General features: G+C 43.9%; 1 protein-coding gene and 1 pseudogene across 1 annotated transcript in view; both read right to left on the bottom strand.

Moving 5' to 3' along the window:
• Positions 1-358: 358 nt before the first annotated feature.
• LOC131423291 (glyceraldehyde-3-phosphate dehydrogenase-like) lies at positions 359-5,302 on the bottom strand (annotated as a pseudogene).
• Positions 5,303-5,442: 140 nt separating this feature from the next.
• The window catches only part of Parp1 (poly(ADP-ribose) polymerase 1), a 44,634-nt gene continuing 32,401 nt past the window's right edge, over positions 5,443-17,675 (bottom strand). Inside the window, exons 15-23 of the mRNA XM_046419564.2 lie at positions 14,714-14,797; positions 12,888-13,010; positions 12,242-12,370; positions 9,953-10,051; positions 9,304-9,456; positions 8,164-8,291; positions 7,382-7,443; positions 6,683-6,797; positions 5,443-6,316 (exon numbers count right to left, since the gene is read on the bottom strand). Of these exons, the coding sequence (XP_046275520.1) occupies positions 6,235-6,316; positions 6,683-6,797; positions 7,382-7,443; positions 8,164-8,291; positions 9,304-9,456; positions 9,953-10,051; positions 12,242-12,370; positions 12,888-13,010; positions 14,714-14,797 (975 nt within the window). The 3' untranslated portion in view covers positions 5,443-6,234. The remainder of the gene's footprint in view (positions 6,317-6,682; positions 6,798-7,381; positions 7,444-8,163; positions 8,292-9,303; positions 9,457-9,952; positions 10,052-12,241; positions 12,371-12,887; positions 13,011-14,713; positions 14,798-17,675) is intronic.

Consider the following 17,675-nt stretch of genomic DNA (forward strand, 5'->3'; position numbering starts at 1 on the left):
ACACTGATCCCTAAGTTCCCCATCTCTAGAAAGGGAAAGCACGCCTCAGGCTTTTCAAGAATGCTAGAATATTGCAAGCATTTAAATTCACATTTATCCATAGGGATTTATGTCAATATTGCAAACATTCATCAGGACAGACCTTAAAATTCATCTAGATTTCAAGCATTTGGCTGACTTACCTTATAAATGTAGGGACACTTAATGAGTTTGGAAATTAAAGGAATTTAATAAGTCACCTTCCAGTCTCTGAAACAACTTGTTTATTCTCTTTGACTTACATAGTGTTTCTGTGAGATAATAAATTAAACAACTTTTTGAGATTAAAAAAAAATAAATAAGAATGCATTGAGCCGGGCGTGGTGGCCTATAATCCCAGTGGCTTGGGAGCCTGAGGCTGGAGGATCGATGAGTACAAAGGCAAACTCAGCAATTTAGGCTGTCTCTAAATAAAGTATAGAAAAGGGCTGGGGCTGTAGCTCAGTGGTAAAGTGCTTGCCTCGAATATGTGAAGCACTGGGTTCGATCCTCAGCACCACATAAAAAATAAAGATACTGTGTGTTCATCTACAACTAAAAAAATGTTTTTTTTTAAAAAAAAAAGGGCTGAGGATGTGGCTTAGTGGTTGACTGCTCCTGGGTTCAATCCCCAGTATCGGGGAAAAAAAACCAACAAAACAGCATTAACTAAGGGATAATAAAGAATTTGGGGGTATAAATGTAACCTAGATAGGCATTTAGTTCATAACCAAGAATCCCATTAATTATGTACTTATAGTTAATATAAGCCATCATCAGAAATCCTACTCAGGTCAGAGTTGTTCTCTGGCTTAAAAATCACATGGTTGCACTGGGGTTGTAGCTCAGTGGTAGGGCTTACTCAACATGCACAAAGCCCTGGGATGGACCCCCCAGATGGGAAAAACAGCCAACTCAAACCAAACAACTTACCACTGTCAATGGTCCCCAGGTCCCCTAACTGGTTGCTTGTCTTTGCTTTCACAGTTGGTCACAAAGCCATGGCTGTGTGTATAACTTATACTATCCTTTCTATATATACTTTTTTAGTATATACTTTTTTTTATATATACTTCTGGTATTCCTGAAGGGCGAGTCCTTAATAGTCCTATCCTCTTTTGGGTTGTGGTGTTTTGGTTGCCATATTCCCACTGGCCTTTACCATGGGACATGGGAATACTCGAAGCCACTTCTGAGAATCCCCTGGATTCCTGATTTAGTCCTCTGGGCCTCCAGGGTGTAGGATCCCAGTCTCCCTCTAGTTACTAAGATCAGTCCTGCTGATCAGTAGAGGAACTGGCTCTCTGCATGATGGCTCAGTAGTTTAAGGAGCCCCTAACATCCAGCTTGAGGTTCCAATTCAGTGGAACCATTATTGGGTAGCCTATTATAAGACCTTGTTAAAAAAAAAAAATCTTTGGGTGGGGAATGTATGAGACATAGTAATAGTGAGCAGCTACTCCCACACTAGCCCTTGGCTCTCAGACCTACGCATTGTGGCTGTGGGGGACTGCAGCACATATTGGCCTCTGATCTAAAGCATCTACTCTGTCCTATAAGACCCCAAACCCCATCCTTTCAAGATGTTGTCCTACAACTGGCACCATTATAAGCCATTCCACCTTTCAATTGATTCCATCTGGGTAAAGGAATAGATGGTAAAAATGGTGAATTCATGGGCCTGAGCCCACAACTGCATTTGCTCTGTGAAATCAGTTTATCAACCAGAAGAAAAGCTCTGTAGAACGCCGTGGCAGTGGATGAGCATGCCAAGTCCACTGGCAATGTGCACAGGACAAACACCTGGTCTCCACTGGACCAGTGGAAGGCTGCGTTTTCACTAACATTTTATTCACCAAAGAATAAAATGTTGACATTTCATATTTTCTTTGCCTTTCCTAAGTCTCCCAGAAATGTACCTTATAACCCAGAATACCTGAGAAAACTGTCAGTGGTCGTAAGCCACACAAATGGGCATATTTAATGAATGTCAAGAGAAGCTGCTCTCACCTTCCATGTGGAGATGGAATGATATAGCTGCTTATGAGACTGGATCTCATTAAAACCCAGTAGCTCCAAGTGAGACTCAGCATAAAAGGCCTTGATGTGGTGAAAAACATACCTCAAAAATGTGATTCTGAATTTTTGAGATGAACAACTTAGGAGAAAGGAAACAACACCATTTAGGAAAATGCAAAGCCCTAAAGCACTCAGGTACACTTTAAGAGCATCATAAAACCATATTTTCTTTTTTGGCATGCTGGGGATGGAACTCAGAGCCTCACACACGCTGGGCAAGTCTTCTACTGCTGAGTCACATGCCCAGCCCAAGAAAACCATTCTTTTTATTTAATAGAGTAGTATGGATGAAGTGAACTTTATTGATGGTGACAGTAGGACTCTCTTCCTCACGGGGTCTGGCATGGAAACTGGGAAAAGAGGAGATTCTGTGTTGGAAGACTGAGTTGAGAGAGCAGCTGATGACTCGCTCTTCCTCTCCTGTTCTTGCTGGGGTGGATGGTCCAGGGACTCCTACTCCTTGGAGGCCGTATGGACCATAAGGCCTACCACTCTGTTGCTGTAGCCAAATTCACTGTCATACCAGAAAATAAGCATGACAAAGAGTTTGTCGAGGGCAATGCCAGCCCCAGCATTGACAGTGGAATGAGAAGTGCTGGAGACAACTTGGTCCTCAGTGTAGCTCAGGATGCCCTTCAGAGGCCCTCTGATGTCTGCTTCACCACATTGATTTCATCATATTTGACAGCCTTTTCTTGATGGCAGGTCAGACCTATGACTCACACCTTGGGGATGGCACAGAGAAGGCCATGCCAGTGAGCTTCCCTTTAACTCAGTGCTGACCTTGCCACAGTGTTGGCAGTACCAGTGGATGCAAGGATGTTCTGAGCAGCCCCACAGTCATCATGCCAGTTTCCAGAAGGGCCATCCCAAATGCCAAAGTTGTAATGGTGGTAGAGGAGGCATTGCTGACATTTTGAGGGAGTTGTACCTCTCATAGTTCACATTCATGACAGATGGAGGCATCTGCAGATGAGGTAGAGATGATCCTTTTTGGTGCCACCTTTCAAATAAGTCCTGGACTTCTCCATGGTAGTGAAGACACCAACGGACTCCATAACATATCCAGCACCAGCATCACCCCATTTGATGTTAGTAGGATCTCACTCCTGGGAGATGAAGATGGACTTTATGTTGATGACAAACTTCTCATTCTTAGTATGTGCCAATTAACTTGCTGTGGGTCAATGATGGAACAAGTAGACAATACAGCTGAGGTGAATGAAGGGGTCATTGATGTCAACAATATCCATTCTGCCAAAGTTGAAATCAGCCCTGGTGACCAAGTGCCCAATAGGGTTAAGTCCATTCACTCCAACCTTCACCAGTGTCTTTGAGGACATGGCTGACACTGCATAGAAGATGCTGTTGTCTGTCGAACAGGGAGGGACAGAGAGCCAAGGACAACCCCACCCCTCCTGCGGTACTGGGGATTAAACCTAGGAGTGCTCTACCACTAAGCTACATCACCATTTTATTAATTTAATTTTGATATAGTCTTGCTAAGTTGCCCATGCTGAACTTGAACTTGTGCTCTTTCTGCCTCAGCCCTCCAAGCTGCTGGGATTACAGGTGTGCACTAGGCAAGAAAACCATTCTTAACATGCAAATCCCAGCAATGAGAAGTTACAGGTTTCTGAAGGCCAACATCATGCAAATTCCAGGCTGTCAGTGTGAACAGTTAATACAGAATATATATTATGCACGCACCAGGGGCCAGGTCATCACTGGATTTCATCTGGTTTGAATTAGTTCCTAATAGCACAGGCTATGAGGTTTACACCACTAAGGTGAAATTCCATGCAAATCACTCTATAGCAACTTTTTAGAAATGTTCAGGGATGAGCTGTTTTCTACCTCCCAGGCCATTCGAGACCCAAAATGCAGCAAGAGAATCATCAATGCAGAATCCATTGGTGACACACTGAAACAATGATGCTTCTCAGAACTTTTGTAAACCCACACATGTGTCACTGTGTGGAACAGTGTGGTCTGAAACATGAGCCATCTGAGGGCATTCACTTTCAGGCACAAAGGCAAGAGAGCAGGTCACCTGTTCTCTTGTGAAGCACTCTGCATTAGGCTGGTTTTGAATATATATTTTTTGGTAGTGTTGAGGATGAAACCCAGGGCCTCATGCATGCTAGGTAATGCCCTACCCTGAGCTAGCATATAAGTCCAGCCCTGGCTCTTAATTTTAGTATGGTAGCTGTTACTCTTGGATAGAGCTTAAAGAGAAGCAAGTAAGTACTGCAACATAATATGATCAGTTCTCTCTTTTCAGAATAAAAATACAGAGTCAGAAATATGAATCTCTCTTTAGAAATCAGTTTTGATTACAGGGAACCCATTAAAGTCATTCCAACCTAAAAATACTCAATCAGGTTCTGCGAAGGTAATTGCTTTTTTTCTGTGCCGTAAAAAAACCCTGAAAAGCACAGAACATTCAGTATGCAGGGAGCTGATGAGCTTGACTGAATGGCTAATACCTCAAGAGAGGGTTTCAGGTCAAAGGTGCTAAGGATTTTCATCAAAAGTTAAAAAAAAGGTAAGAACTCAATTGCCATCAAACTGATTTATCTACTTTTCTCTATCTGAAATCCTAACACCTTAGCTATGGTTTGCATGGCTCTCAAAGTTTAACTGCATGAGGTTACAATCCTGGCCCCTGCAGGACACAGCTACAGGTCATAAATTTCACCTGTTTAATCACCAGAAGATCAACTCAGAGAAAACTTCAGTGGTTATCCTTTTTCCTGTCCTGAATGAATTCTGTCCTCGGTTTCCCTCACCCCAGTGGTCACACTGAGACAGCAGCTCACTTAGCTTGTCTCCCCTGCTCTGCTGGAGAAGGGTTCCTAGAACCTAATTCCTGGAGCTCTGCAGTTTTTCCAGGGTGATCTCTCTGCAGTGCTCTGCTATTGGTGGCTGCTTTCTCTTGCCTGTTATTCACCTTCTGCCTGCACCTCCCATTCACCTTCTGTAAAAGGTCAGAAGTAACATTTAAGATGTAGCCCTGACTTTCAGAGAACATAAATGCAAACATAAGTATCATTCTTAAACAAAAGACAATTCTGTGAGGCAAGGAGGTTTTATGTAAGTCTTTCAGAGGCCAGAATAACACGAGCTTTCTCACCGCAATGTACCTGATCAATTAAAGAAAAATGAGATTTTCCTAAGCTTTGTGTTTGATTTTCTGCCACTCAGGGGGTGTAATTCCCAATTGGGAGATGCCTGGTATTCTGAGATTTCAGAGACAGAGGTAGAAACATCCCATAGTCTCTGCAGACCCTTTACTGTGAAGATTAACCATATTCGTAGTCAGAATGAGACCAGACACAAGAGTACAGAAGCCATTTGCATTTTAATCAAGAATGACTATTAGCCCTTGAGTAGCTATATTGGTGATTATAGATGATTTTAATTTGGAAGACAAAATTGCTAATAGGGAAGTCAAAAATTCCAAATGAAACTTTTATTTACTATACTACATATTCTGAGATATTCCATGTTCAAGTATTTCTAGAAAAATTTCTTTTTGTTTCTAACAGAAACTAAAGTTTCTCCTTTGGGTCTCCCCACATCCATCAACAAAAATCCAAATAACACAAAAACTTAAAATAATAACAAGTACAAGATAAAAAAGAAAATCTAAATAGTATGAAATTAGTTTTTATTTTTAGCTCAAAATAAATGCTTCACATTTTGTCAAAATTAAAACTTAAGATGAACACTTAGGAAAAATAAGGGTGGAAACACATTGTTTCCATCCCCTGGGAAACCAGTAAGGCAGATGCTGTAACGTGGCTTGGTTTTTTCCACAGGACTAGTCTAAGCAAACAAAACAAAACAAAACAAAAACCTCTCCCCAACTTTCCTTCTACTGTTAGCTGTATCTATCAGGGCTGTTCCTGGCTGGATAAAATCCCCCAACCCCCAATGCAACATGAAACAAGGGATTTGAAAAGTTGGGAAAAACCTTTTAACTTGTTCACATAAAAACACTTTTTTAAGGAGATTTAGTAAAGGTAACATCCATTGGCAACTTAGTTGAGGTTTCTGCTGGGTGTGTTGGTGCATGAGCACTCTTGGTGAATTCATACCAGAGTTACCAGGGTGCGACTCACACCTCCCAATTTACCACAGGGATGTCTTAAAGTTGAATTTCAGTTTCAGCAGATACTTCAGATTTACCTGAGCAATATCATAGACAATGTACCTGGAGGGAAGTATGTCAAGGAGCCAACAGTGCTGAGTTTGTGTCCTGCCTCTTCTCAAGGAAGATAGGATGCTCAGTGCTACGAGCAAGTCATCCTTGGGGCTTCTCTGTGGGACTGAGTTGGGGGCCTCCTAGGCAGACAAAAAGCCAATCCTCTGGAAATGGGGAAAGGCTTGTGCCCTGTGAGCCAACCAGAGTCAGACTTTTCACTCCATACAGGGAGACTATGCAGGGGCCAGTCACCCTAAGACCCACTATAGGACATCTCATCACAGTCTACCCTGGGTGATCTGTACATATGTAAGCCATGTTATGACTCCAAAGCATTCCTCTGTGCTCACACACAGCACATTCACGAAAGGATACTCATTATATAGTAGGCAGGTGTCGTTAACTCCTGATGAGATCCCGGTCCCGAGTGGAACCTCTACACCCTCCAGAGTGATACTGGCCGAAGGGTCAGGGGTAGTTTTGCCCAAACCTGAAAAACAGAAGGTGCAAGTGATAGGAATTGAGAATGGATGTAAAAATGTCCTGGGGGTGTGAGAGCTACTTTAGGCTGGGTACAGGTTCTCATTTCAAGCATACAAATTCCATACCCCATGCTTTGTCAGAAGTCTGTAAATTGGTGATCCTATTACAGTATCAATCATAACTGGTACTGTGTGAGAAGACTGACAGCTGACCCCTAAGGAGTGACACTGATGAACAGAAATGCACAGCAGTCACTTACACCTGATTCAGAGTCCTGAATCATCATATGCTACCAACTCCAGCAATCTAAGATGCTGCAGGTGCCACTGTCACCTGAGGCCCCCTTCTTGCCTGCTATAGCTAGAAGAGTTAGGTTAAGCCAGTGAATGCCCCTGATTACTGGTGCTCACACTGAGAATGACCTATGGCACTTGTGATACTAGCTGTACCCAGAGAGGGAAATTTCTTTTTAATTTGAAATGAATGGATGTTTAACACCCAAACCCAAGAACACTAGCTTTTGGAAGAAGCACCACCCATCCCGCCAACCTAGGGCCCCCAGATGTAGCAGCAGCTCTGGCAACACATTACCTTTGACACTGTGCTTGCCCTTGGGTAACTTGCTGATATGAGAAGCATGCTTCAGTTCATACCTAATCAAGACAGGACAGTCTCAGAAGATCCCTCAAGACACTGGTTCTCAAAACCAATAGATTAATTAGCAGAACAAGGTTCGATGAGCTAAAGACCCAGAGAACCCAGTACCTCTTGAAACTCCCTCCCAAGTTTCTGGCACTGCTCCAGAACTTGCAGGTGTAACTCTTCCTGAACCTCATTGTTTAATGATCACTACTAGGAAGCCACTTTCAAGAAAAGGTCCTGTTTGGAGCCGTGGCCAGCAGGTCTGAAGGTTTTATCTGAGCTAACAATCCCTGGACCTCCCTCTTTGGGTTACAGCTGATAGGATCAGGGCGGATGCCTAAACCAAGCTAGACTAATCAGATTTTCTCTGTGGAGAATTTGGAACTGAGATTAAGACTCCAGTTCCATCCTTGCTGATCTCAGAAAATCTAAATACATGAGAGGCAGAAGGGAGTTATGGGGTTATCACCTTTTTGTGATTTAACCTCTGCTTCCCAGTCCACAGGGAGAACAGATACTGCTGGTTCCTGAGGCCTAGTTATTCCTGTCCTTGCATTTTCTGAGGCATCTCTGTATCTCCCTTGCTTTGAATTGGTTTCTGATTCTTTTAAGCGAAGAGTCATAACTGGTAGAGAATTTTCCTGGTCACCCCCCAGCCAAAGAGATTCTCCTTTCCTCAGTCTACTCTGTTCCCATTAAGTGTTTCTGGCCTCAAAGCCAGGTCTACTTACATGTTTCCAAGGGCAACTTCTCCCAACAGGATTAATCCTATTGGGTCTCCCTGAGATGTGTGGCAGTAGTTAGCACTCTTTGAGACCATGTCAGCAAAATAGATCCCTTTGCCAAACATGTAGCCTGTCTGCAAGAATGGAAAAGGGATAGCTGAAAACCTAATGGGAAGTTAGGCTAGTTACTGAGTTTTGACTTTAGCTTGGCACCCAGCTAAGGGCTGTGATCCATCATTTTTAATAAGCTGGAGCCCAGAGACTACCCGGGCTGTCGGATCCACAAGCTGCTGGATGCTGAGGGGCTGCAAGAAGTTATTTAATCTTTCAGATTCCACTTTTCTCTTTCCTTCACTGGGGAAAATAATCCCAGGGAGCTAATGTAAAGATTAAATGCAATCATAAATTTTAGCTTAGATTAGTGCCAGGCACATGTACACACCCAAGAATACTGGCTATTATTTCTATTCCCTTCTATGTAAGTGAAACACAGGGTTTAGTGTTTGGGTCACTGGCCCAGTCAGGAACACAATACTAGCGAGTCATTACACTTCCTCACGCCTCACTTTTTACAATGGTAAAATGAAGCCTGGAAGGCCATCTCCAAGGTCCTGTCCAGACGGTCCATTCTAATAACCCAGATCTCTTGTGTCTGGGTAAGGATTTACTCAGTTATCATCCACTTTATTGATGATAAAAAGACAAGTTCATGGAATCTGCTAGCTGGGAAGTGGTAGAGGCAGATCTGGACTCAGGTTGGCCTGTGGTCAAAGCCCATTCTTTGCTTGTCAACACACCCAATTAGCATTCACAGCATCCCTGGCCTGGACAGTTTACTGCTTTTGTTCCAGAAACTACAAATTGTTGCCTGTGCAGCTGCACCTGTGACAGGGCTGGGACCTGGAGGATAAAGGTGAAGGCACTACTGAGGCTATAGCTGTGGGGCTGGAGAAAGGGTGTCTTAAAAAAAAAAAAAAAAAAAAAAGTCCACTTGAGCAGTCACAGCCGAGCCAACACCACATCTTTAAATAAGGCCCCTTGTTCACAGGGGACACACATACTCTAACCCAAGTACCTGCAAGCTCTTTGTGGGAACAGGTGTCATTTACCCTATGCTCCCCACACCTCCCCAGGCCAGGCACATACCACAGGTGCTTCAGGTGGGGCTATCCGCAGACCCTGGGAGAGGATCCCAGCAAAGTTGGTGGTCCTGGACCCGTGCCACAGCAACCTTCGATTGTGAAGCTGCTTAAAGGGTTTGTAGCGTTGGCTCTCCCCTTCACGCGCTATCTTAAAGATCTGGGTGGGTATTCAACAAAGGGAAAAATAAAAGCAGCTGTTAATCTGGTTAAGTGAAAGTTCTGGCTGGATAGTGGAGCGCTGATCACCTGTTTCTATAGCTAGAAATTAAAAGGTCTGTTGCAATAAGGAAGATGTTTTCCACCAGGCTCAGAGTGACACAAGTCATCAAGATCCCACTCAGCAAGGACTATCTATGAAAATTAGCACTATAATGAAGTAGATAGACACTGTAGGACTTTATCTTGAACCTCTGATAATCAATCATACTTTCTGATTCTAAAATCAGGTCTGGGAAATGGAAATGTCCTTTTAAAACAGAATAAAAAGCCACCCCCAACTATAAGACTACTAGTTTTTCTGTTCAACAGACAAATGAATCACTTCCTCTGATAATTTAAAGACAGGGAGACTGATCTTTTCTACCCAGGCCCAGGTCAGAGGAGTGGGCAGGGAAGCTGGCAGCACATAAGCGGGTGGGGAGAAGGGTTCTTACATCCACAACTTCCAGATCATAGGCGTTGTGTGTGGTTGCGTGGGTGTTCTTAACATACTTCCTGATGATCTCTGCTTCTTCAGAGTCTTTGTCAACTACCTACAAGATAGGCATTTTGGGATTAGAGCATGGGAGACCACAGGGAAGCAGGAAGATATTAATATACAAGCTCAACAGACCTTAGGATCAACCACCTGTGGGTCAAAGCAATTCACTGGCCTTGGGCCCACAGTGCCAGCTCCCTGAGCATCCACCTCTTCATCTAGCTGGACAGACAGGATTTCCAGGATTCCCTTAAAATCCCGTGAATTTTGGTATCAGTAAAGCTAGAAATATGGGGCTCAATGTCAGTGAAGTGAGGGAACCCAGAATTATGAACCAACTCCCAGGAAAAAGCAATCTAGCTCACTGATAAGATGATGCCTTGAAATTAAAAGTCTGATCAACTCTTGGGGTTTTAAGGACAAATGCTCAGTTGTTAATCTTCACAGCCACCCATATTATGTCTGGCTCAGAGCACTTCCTTAATAATGTAATCTACACTAAACAAATCTGAACCTATCATGAAGGAGGCTATGTGTGTCTTATGTTTCTATACTCTTATTTAAAGTTTGGAAAATATAGATATTCTGATCTTTCTCAATGTCTTTTTTTTTTTTTTTTTGGTACCAGGGACTGAACTCAGGGGCACTTGACCACTGAGCCACATCTCCAGCCCTATTTTGTATTTTATTTAGAGACAGGGTCTCACTGTGTTGCTTAGCGCCTTGCTTTTGCCGAGGCTGCCTTTGAACTCATGATCCTCCTGTCTCAGCCTCCCAAGTCGCTGGGATTACAGATATGCGCCACGGCGCACAGCATGTTTTTTTAAGATACTGGGCAATGAACCAGGGGCACTTTACCACTGAGTTACATTCCTATTCCTTTTTATTTTATTTTTTAAAATTTGAGATAGAGTCTTGCTAAGTTGCTTAGACAGCCTTGAACTTATGATCCCCCGTCTCTGCATCCTAAGTTGCTAGAATTACAGGCCTGTGCCATATCACCCTTTTATTTATGTCTTATTTTTAAAGACAAGGTCTCATTAAGCTACCCAGGCTGGCCTCAAACTTGTGATCCTTTTGCCTCAGTCTCTGGAGAGTCACTGGGATTATAGGCGTGTGCCACTCTACCTGGCTCCCTGCTGTCTCTTAACTAAAAATCTTAAAAATTATAAACAGAAATAATAAGAACCCTTTCACTAAGAACCCACAGCTTTCCCATCAAGAAGGGAAAAGAAGGGGCTGAGGATGTGGCTCAAGTGGTAGCGCACTCGCCTGGCATGCGTGCGGCATGTACCGGGTTCGATCCTCAGCACCACATACAAACAAAGATGTTGTGTCCGCCGAAAACTAAAAAATAAATATTAAAATTCTCTCTCTCTCTCTCCTCTCTTAAAAAAAAAAAAAAAAAAAAAAAAGAAGGGAAAAGAAGGGACATTTGGTGTCTAACCCTGCTTGGACCCTAGACCTGTGCTTTGTCCTAAGCAAGGAAAATTGGCTCTGGCTCAACACTACAGTGCACTTGAGCCCCTGCCATGCCACAAGCAGGGAAGCAGCGGCTGAGGAAATCAAGGCACACAGGCAACAAAGCCAAACTCAGGACAAGTTAGGAGATAAGGCACAGATTCTTCCTCTGGTTGGCCCAGGCAGGGCGATTTCTGTATGAGTGTCCAACGCACTTACGTTCAGGACAACATGTGTGCCAAATCTGGGCTATTTTGGCCTCAGGGAAAAAAAAAGCTCAGGCACATATTTTCCTTATATTTGTCATTGGGCATTTCACTTCTAAGTGGGAACCGAAAATTACAAGGTTTATGCCACCCTCTGATTTGCTTTGAAAGAGAGGAAGGGAGATAAAAAGGGAGGGAAGGGCAACAGAAAGGAAATGGAGAGGGAGGAGGCGAAGAGAGGTAGAGAAGGGAGAGGGGAGAGGGAGAGAGGGAGAGAGGAGAGGAAGAAGAGAAGAAAAGAGAGAATTTCTTGACAAGAGTTCTCAAAAATGAGTCTCTACACTAGCTAAGGTGCTAGCTTGGAAGCCTGCCTTGCAACTAGGTGCCTGTCTATAGGTTAAATGTCCAGATGGTCTCAAAGGACCTCCAGTGACATCTGAGAATTTATTAGAAAAGCACACTTATAGCAATCTGTGTTTCAATGAGCTCTCCAGGAGATTCTGGTGCATATTCAAGTTTAGAACCACTACTCTTGGGATAAGTGCTTAAGATGTTTGGGGAAGGGCTGGCCCTCTTACCTTAATGTCAGTTTTGAGCTTCTCATAGTTAACATCAATGGGGTCCTTGCTACTGTCATCAGATCCACCCCTAAGCAAACTGTAGGCCACTTCAATGTCCAGGAGGTTGTCCAGCATTTCTACCTTGGCCTGGGGGAACAAAAGACCAACGCAGAGTTAAGAGCCAAGTTGAGGGAGACAGAGTCTCTACACCTTTGGCACACAAATGGAGTGCAGACAGTGTCCAACACGGTGGGAGGGAACATCTCCCTGCTCGTCAGGGTTATACCAATGAAGCTTCACTGCCTGGAGGAGTTGTTAAGTGGCAGTAAGAACTGCCTTTCCATTTGCCCACTGATGGTAGGTGGGAACTTACACTAAGGATGTACAAAGCCATAACTCAGTCAGGAACTCTCATATGCTCCTTCTGAGCAAGTAAAGATCTCCTTGCCCAGTGGCTCCTCCCAAATTGACTTGGTAGAGCAAAGGCAAGAGAAACAATCATTTATCCCCCGTGGCTCTGTTTCCACCAATATGGGTAGAAACTTCATTTCAAAATGAGGTAATGGAGGTGGTTCTGCCCCCACAGACCATGAGGAACTGGGAAGCTGCAAAGGAGAAAGGCTTAGCCCAGTAGCCTGGGATTCCTCCCAAGCCTCAGCACTACCTGCACACTATCTGCATTGTTCAGGAGTGGGGGCTTCTTCATTCCAAAGTCGTGGGGGATCAGAGTGTAGAAGCGATTTGAGAGATCCAGGATCTGGGAGTCGCTGCTACCCTGGGACACCGCCTGGAAAAGAGGGAGGAAAAAAATGTAAGACTGAGAGGCAGTAGCTCCAAGTCCCAGCATTTGGCTAGACCTTCTCCTTTAGAGGATGAGTGTTTCAGCCAAGTCTACAGGTAGTCTGCTGTAAGCATGAGCCTTTGAGCCAGGACGTGTGGGGAAATGATCAGAAGACCATGTTTCTACTGAATTAACAGCACTAAGTAGGGTAGGATCTCCTACTTTCTAACAGGACAGCTCAACACAATGGGCTTCTCATGTGACAATTCATTTTGTACAAAGAACTATGCTATTATATCAATTGTAAAATCTAGACAAGCGGGCTCATAGCTACTGCTGTAAAAATTTCTTTAACTTTGTTGGAAGATTTTTCAAGTTGGGGGTTTCCCATTTTTAAAAAAATATTTATTTATTTATTTATGTATCTTTAGTTTTAGGTGGCCACATTATTTTGTTTTTATGTGGTGGTGGGGATTGAACCCAGTGCCATATGCATGCTAGTTGAGTACTCTACCACTGAGCCACCCCAGCCCCTCCCACTGTTATAAAATTCAGTCAAGTCCTTTTATCCACTGACCCCACCTTTGAGGTGGGGAATTTGTTTATTGTACCTGAAGGTCCAGGTGGCCAGGCACAGAGAAGCTAAGCAATCCCTACTGACATAATGTCATTTAGTGCCCATATGCAGAGAATGCTAAATAAATGCATGAAAAGCTGGACCACTGGGTTACTGCATATTTGGCAAACAGTCTCTGTGATCACAGAATGGTCATGGGGTAACAAGCTAGTACCCTGCAGATCTACTTCTCATTCTGGTACTTTTCCAGGCTGCAAAATTCTATGTGCTGGAGGCTTGCTCTGTATAATGGGAAAGGAAGCTATTCCAGCCCTCACATCCAGTGCTTCTGGAATAGGGAAAGATTGCACTGAGAAAAGCCTTGAATATTCTCAGCTAGTGGATAACAGGAAAAGAATTGATTGCTCTGGGCCAACTGTAACTGGATTTTTTTTGGGGGGAGGGGGCACGCACTAGGGACTGAACCCAGTTAATTCTTAATCACTAAGCCATCCCCAGCCTTTTTTTCTTTTTTGAGACAGGATCTCACTAAGTTGCTAAGGCTGGCCTTAAACTTGTGATCCTCCTGCTTCAGCCTGTTGAGAAGCTGAGATTACAGGAATGTCCCACCATGTTGGGCTGTAACTGATTTAACAGCTTTGTTTCAGGGCCTTTTCTCCAGCAGTCAGGCAGTACCCTTCCTGGGTACTTCTGTTTCTTCAGAGTGTACTCTATTCCCAAATATAAGAAGAATATTCCAAATCCTCTAGGATGTAGCCTGAAGGTTCTGAGGACCGGAGGACCTTGGTACATACTAAATAAATGCTGAATAAGCATAAATGAAAGAAAATGTCTTCTATTTGAAGACTTCCTAGTAACTGCAAAACAAACAGCCTAACTCTTAAATATATACAAAATAAAATCAGTGTTTTTAAGAGACAGGAGGACGAAAATCTGGGTCAAGTTTATAAGAAGTTTATTACATATCAAAAAGTGCTATTCGTAAGTTTTATGATAATTTTGGCCAGTGACAGGCACTTTAATAGAGATCCTGAATTGAAAAAAATCCACATCCTCATGAATGATGGTTTGGTACTTCAGTTTTGTTAAAACTAGAATGGAAAATGACATACCCAGGCAGCCCCCTGCTCACCTGCTGGACTTCACTGAGGATGGAGTATGCAGCCTGGATCTGCCTTTTGCTCAGCTTCCCCAAGGGCATCTTCTGAAGGTCAATCTGAGGAGACAGGGTGAGTACCCTTTGAAAGCTGAGCATACTGCAGTGTGATGACAGAAGGGCTGGAGCGATCATCTACCTGCTATAGGCCTCTTGGGCCCCCAATGGAGGCAGCCAGAGGCCTGCCTGGCTTTCCTAGGGAGACCCAGTAACCAAACTCAACAGAGGACACAGCCCCTCCCCACCTTGAAAACTGGGTTTGTCTGGAAGAAGATTTCTGCTCACTTCATTCATGGTTGGGATAAGCCAGTGCCCCATCCTTATGCTCAAAAAGTCTAATCACTTCTAGAAGAGAGTATGGCATAATCCCCATCCAATATCAAAGTGAGAATTAGGACCCATTGATCATGATTCCCCACCTCAGGACACTTTCCCAGGATCCCAGAGCCAAGGCAGCAGACCCTGGGCTCCAGACCAGAAACAAAAGACAAGAATCTTCAAGAGGTAGAAGGTTTTTGTTTTTGAAAAAGAACACATACTTTAATCAATGCTGCCTCATTCAAACCAGTCACTCCAAAAGGTTAGACACTGGTTCCAACACTATTGCCACTGCTTGTACTATATAGTGGGAGTGACCCTTAAGGCAGGCAGGCTGCATGCTAAAACAGAAAAGCATGGGACTTGCAGGCAGAAGGCCTGATTGATCAATCACATTAGCTAGGAAGGCAGCTGCTTTCAACCAGCCTTGGTTCCCCGTTTGTAAAATGGGGCCACCTTCCTTGAAAGACAGACTCAACTCCATCCTGTGAGAGACCCTGATTGTGTTAGTTACTTGGTCCCCAGGTTGAGACATCTAGCTACCAGTGGTCCCCACACTCTATATCCTAAGGCATTTGTCACCTGGCCTTTCCCAATAGACACTGACAGGAAGGCAGAGCTCCTGGAAGTTGAGAATGTGCCTTAACCATCTTTGGTCTTCCAGCACCTCTTGTAATACCCTGGAACAAGACGGAGCTAAACAAGAATTTTAGAAATGTGATTGCTATGGTGATAAAACTAAATAAGAGGATGTTAAAGATACTCAGCTCACTAGGCAGCAATCAGGGGCCAGTGACAATAGCTTCTAATTTAACAGCCACAAGCCCTGGCATGCATGCTTCTCTGCACAGGCAATACATCTACCTTCTACCCTGAGGGGGAAGATCTGATTTTTGGCAATAGTTAAATAGTTGAGCCAAGTCTGGGGAAGAAGAACACAGTACAACAGAAAAGCAGAGTGACTTTAGTGTGGATTATCAATTGACTTTAAAAGCAGTTCTAAAGAAGGAACTCTTTAGAGATGTTTCCATTAAGTACAGGGTGACCAGAGCAAGAGCAGATGTCCAGGAGAAGCAAATACTCCCCAAGCATATAATTCTGGTGTTTATATAAAACAAAACAAAAAACACCTAGTTGCCCTAATTTTAAACCCCTCAAAATGTATACACAGGCCAGCAGGATGAAAGAACTCAAAAAATACAACTCCCTCCCCCATTCTGGAAAAGAAACTCAGGCGTAGCTACACTGGACATACAGCTGGGAGTGCCAGATTCATAGCAGCCCAGTTTAGGGAGAAGTGGGAGCAATGCCTACAGACCCTGGGCTTCAGACCAGAAACAAAAGACAAGAATTTTCAAGTGGTAGAAGGTTTTTGTTTTTGAAAAAGAACACATACTTTAATCAATGCTAGAGCCATAGCTGCAGCCAGAAGTGGCTCCTAGAGCTGCAGTCTGGATTCCCTTCCCCACCACCCCTTTAAAAAACTTTTTGGTTGTAGATGATCACATGCCTTTATTTTATTTATTTATTTTTATGTGGTGCTAAGGATCAAACCCAGCGCCTCACACATGCTAGGCAAGCACTCTACTGCTGAGCCACAACCCCTGCCCTGCCCCTCCCCAGGGTCACTATGTCTGCTTATTGACCTCAATCCCATGTGGGCTCCTTCACTCAGTTTCAAGGTGGGCACCTGCTTTCCTCACACTTCCCACAGGCTGCCTTCTGGTGCCTTAGCAGCAGAGGCCCTGGCCTTTCTCTTCCTGTTATTTAATTAACCAGCTAAGTAAAAAAATCAACATAAAAACATCATTTCACAGGAAGAGTTGGGTCTGAGGATAGTTGAGAACATCTATGAATCACAGACAAACCGGAGTACAAAAGGCTAGAAATGATGCACGGACCTCAGAACATGAATGAGACATAAATCCTTTTCTTCTCCCCTTACCCTAGCAACTCCTCTCTTCTCTTGCATGCACCTACATCTTGGTATGCCGTAAGTTGTTTAAACTAGTCAATCTTGCAGACAGAAGCCAGGTTATGTTTCTGTGAAAATGGGCCCTGGCCTTTTCCAAACTCATCAGAGCATGTAATTCAACGCTGCTCTGTAACAGCAGTGGGGGCAGAGCAGTCCTGCTACGTGGAGCTCCTGCTAGGGAGATGCTGGGTTGGTCCTGATGTCTATGGGGTTGAAGAACATGGGAAGTCATAGAACATGAGGGTGAGTGAGCAGCCTCTTGGAGAAGGAACAGAATGGCTGATTAATCCAAGAATCTTACCCTCTGCATTGGGTTCCTAGGAGCCCAGGACACAGGAAGCTGCTTGTTTTCCAGAGCACCCTGAAGCCTCTGGGCTCAGTGGCTGGGGAAGGGAGAGGCTGTGTTTGCTAGACAGGCAGCAACAAGAAATAAGAAGCCCTTCTGCACTTGTTTCCTGGAGAAGAGTGGAGGCGAGGTGTAGAATGCACATGAAGTGCTTGGCCTCCACCTACAGTGCTGGACTCAACCAACCACCATTCCATCCCTTTGTTAAAAACAGCTAGAATGTGTCCTATCAGAGGAAGCAAGAGTCAGAGGCTCTTTGTGCCTTCTGACAGTGCTATGGTTTGGATTTTAAATGTCCC

Source organism: Marmota monax, unplaced genomic scaffold (assembly GCF_021218885.2).
Source record: "Marmota monax isolate L192 unplaced genomic scaffold, Marmota_monax_Labrador192_F-V1.1 WCK01_AAM20220418_F8-fsc00153, whole genome shotgun sequence".
Lineage (NCBI taxonomy): Eukaryota > Metazoa > Chordata > Mammalia > Rodentia > Sciuridae > Marmota > Marmota monax.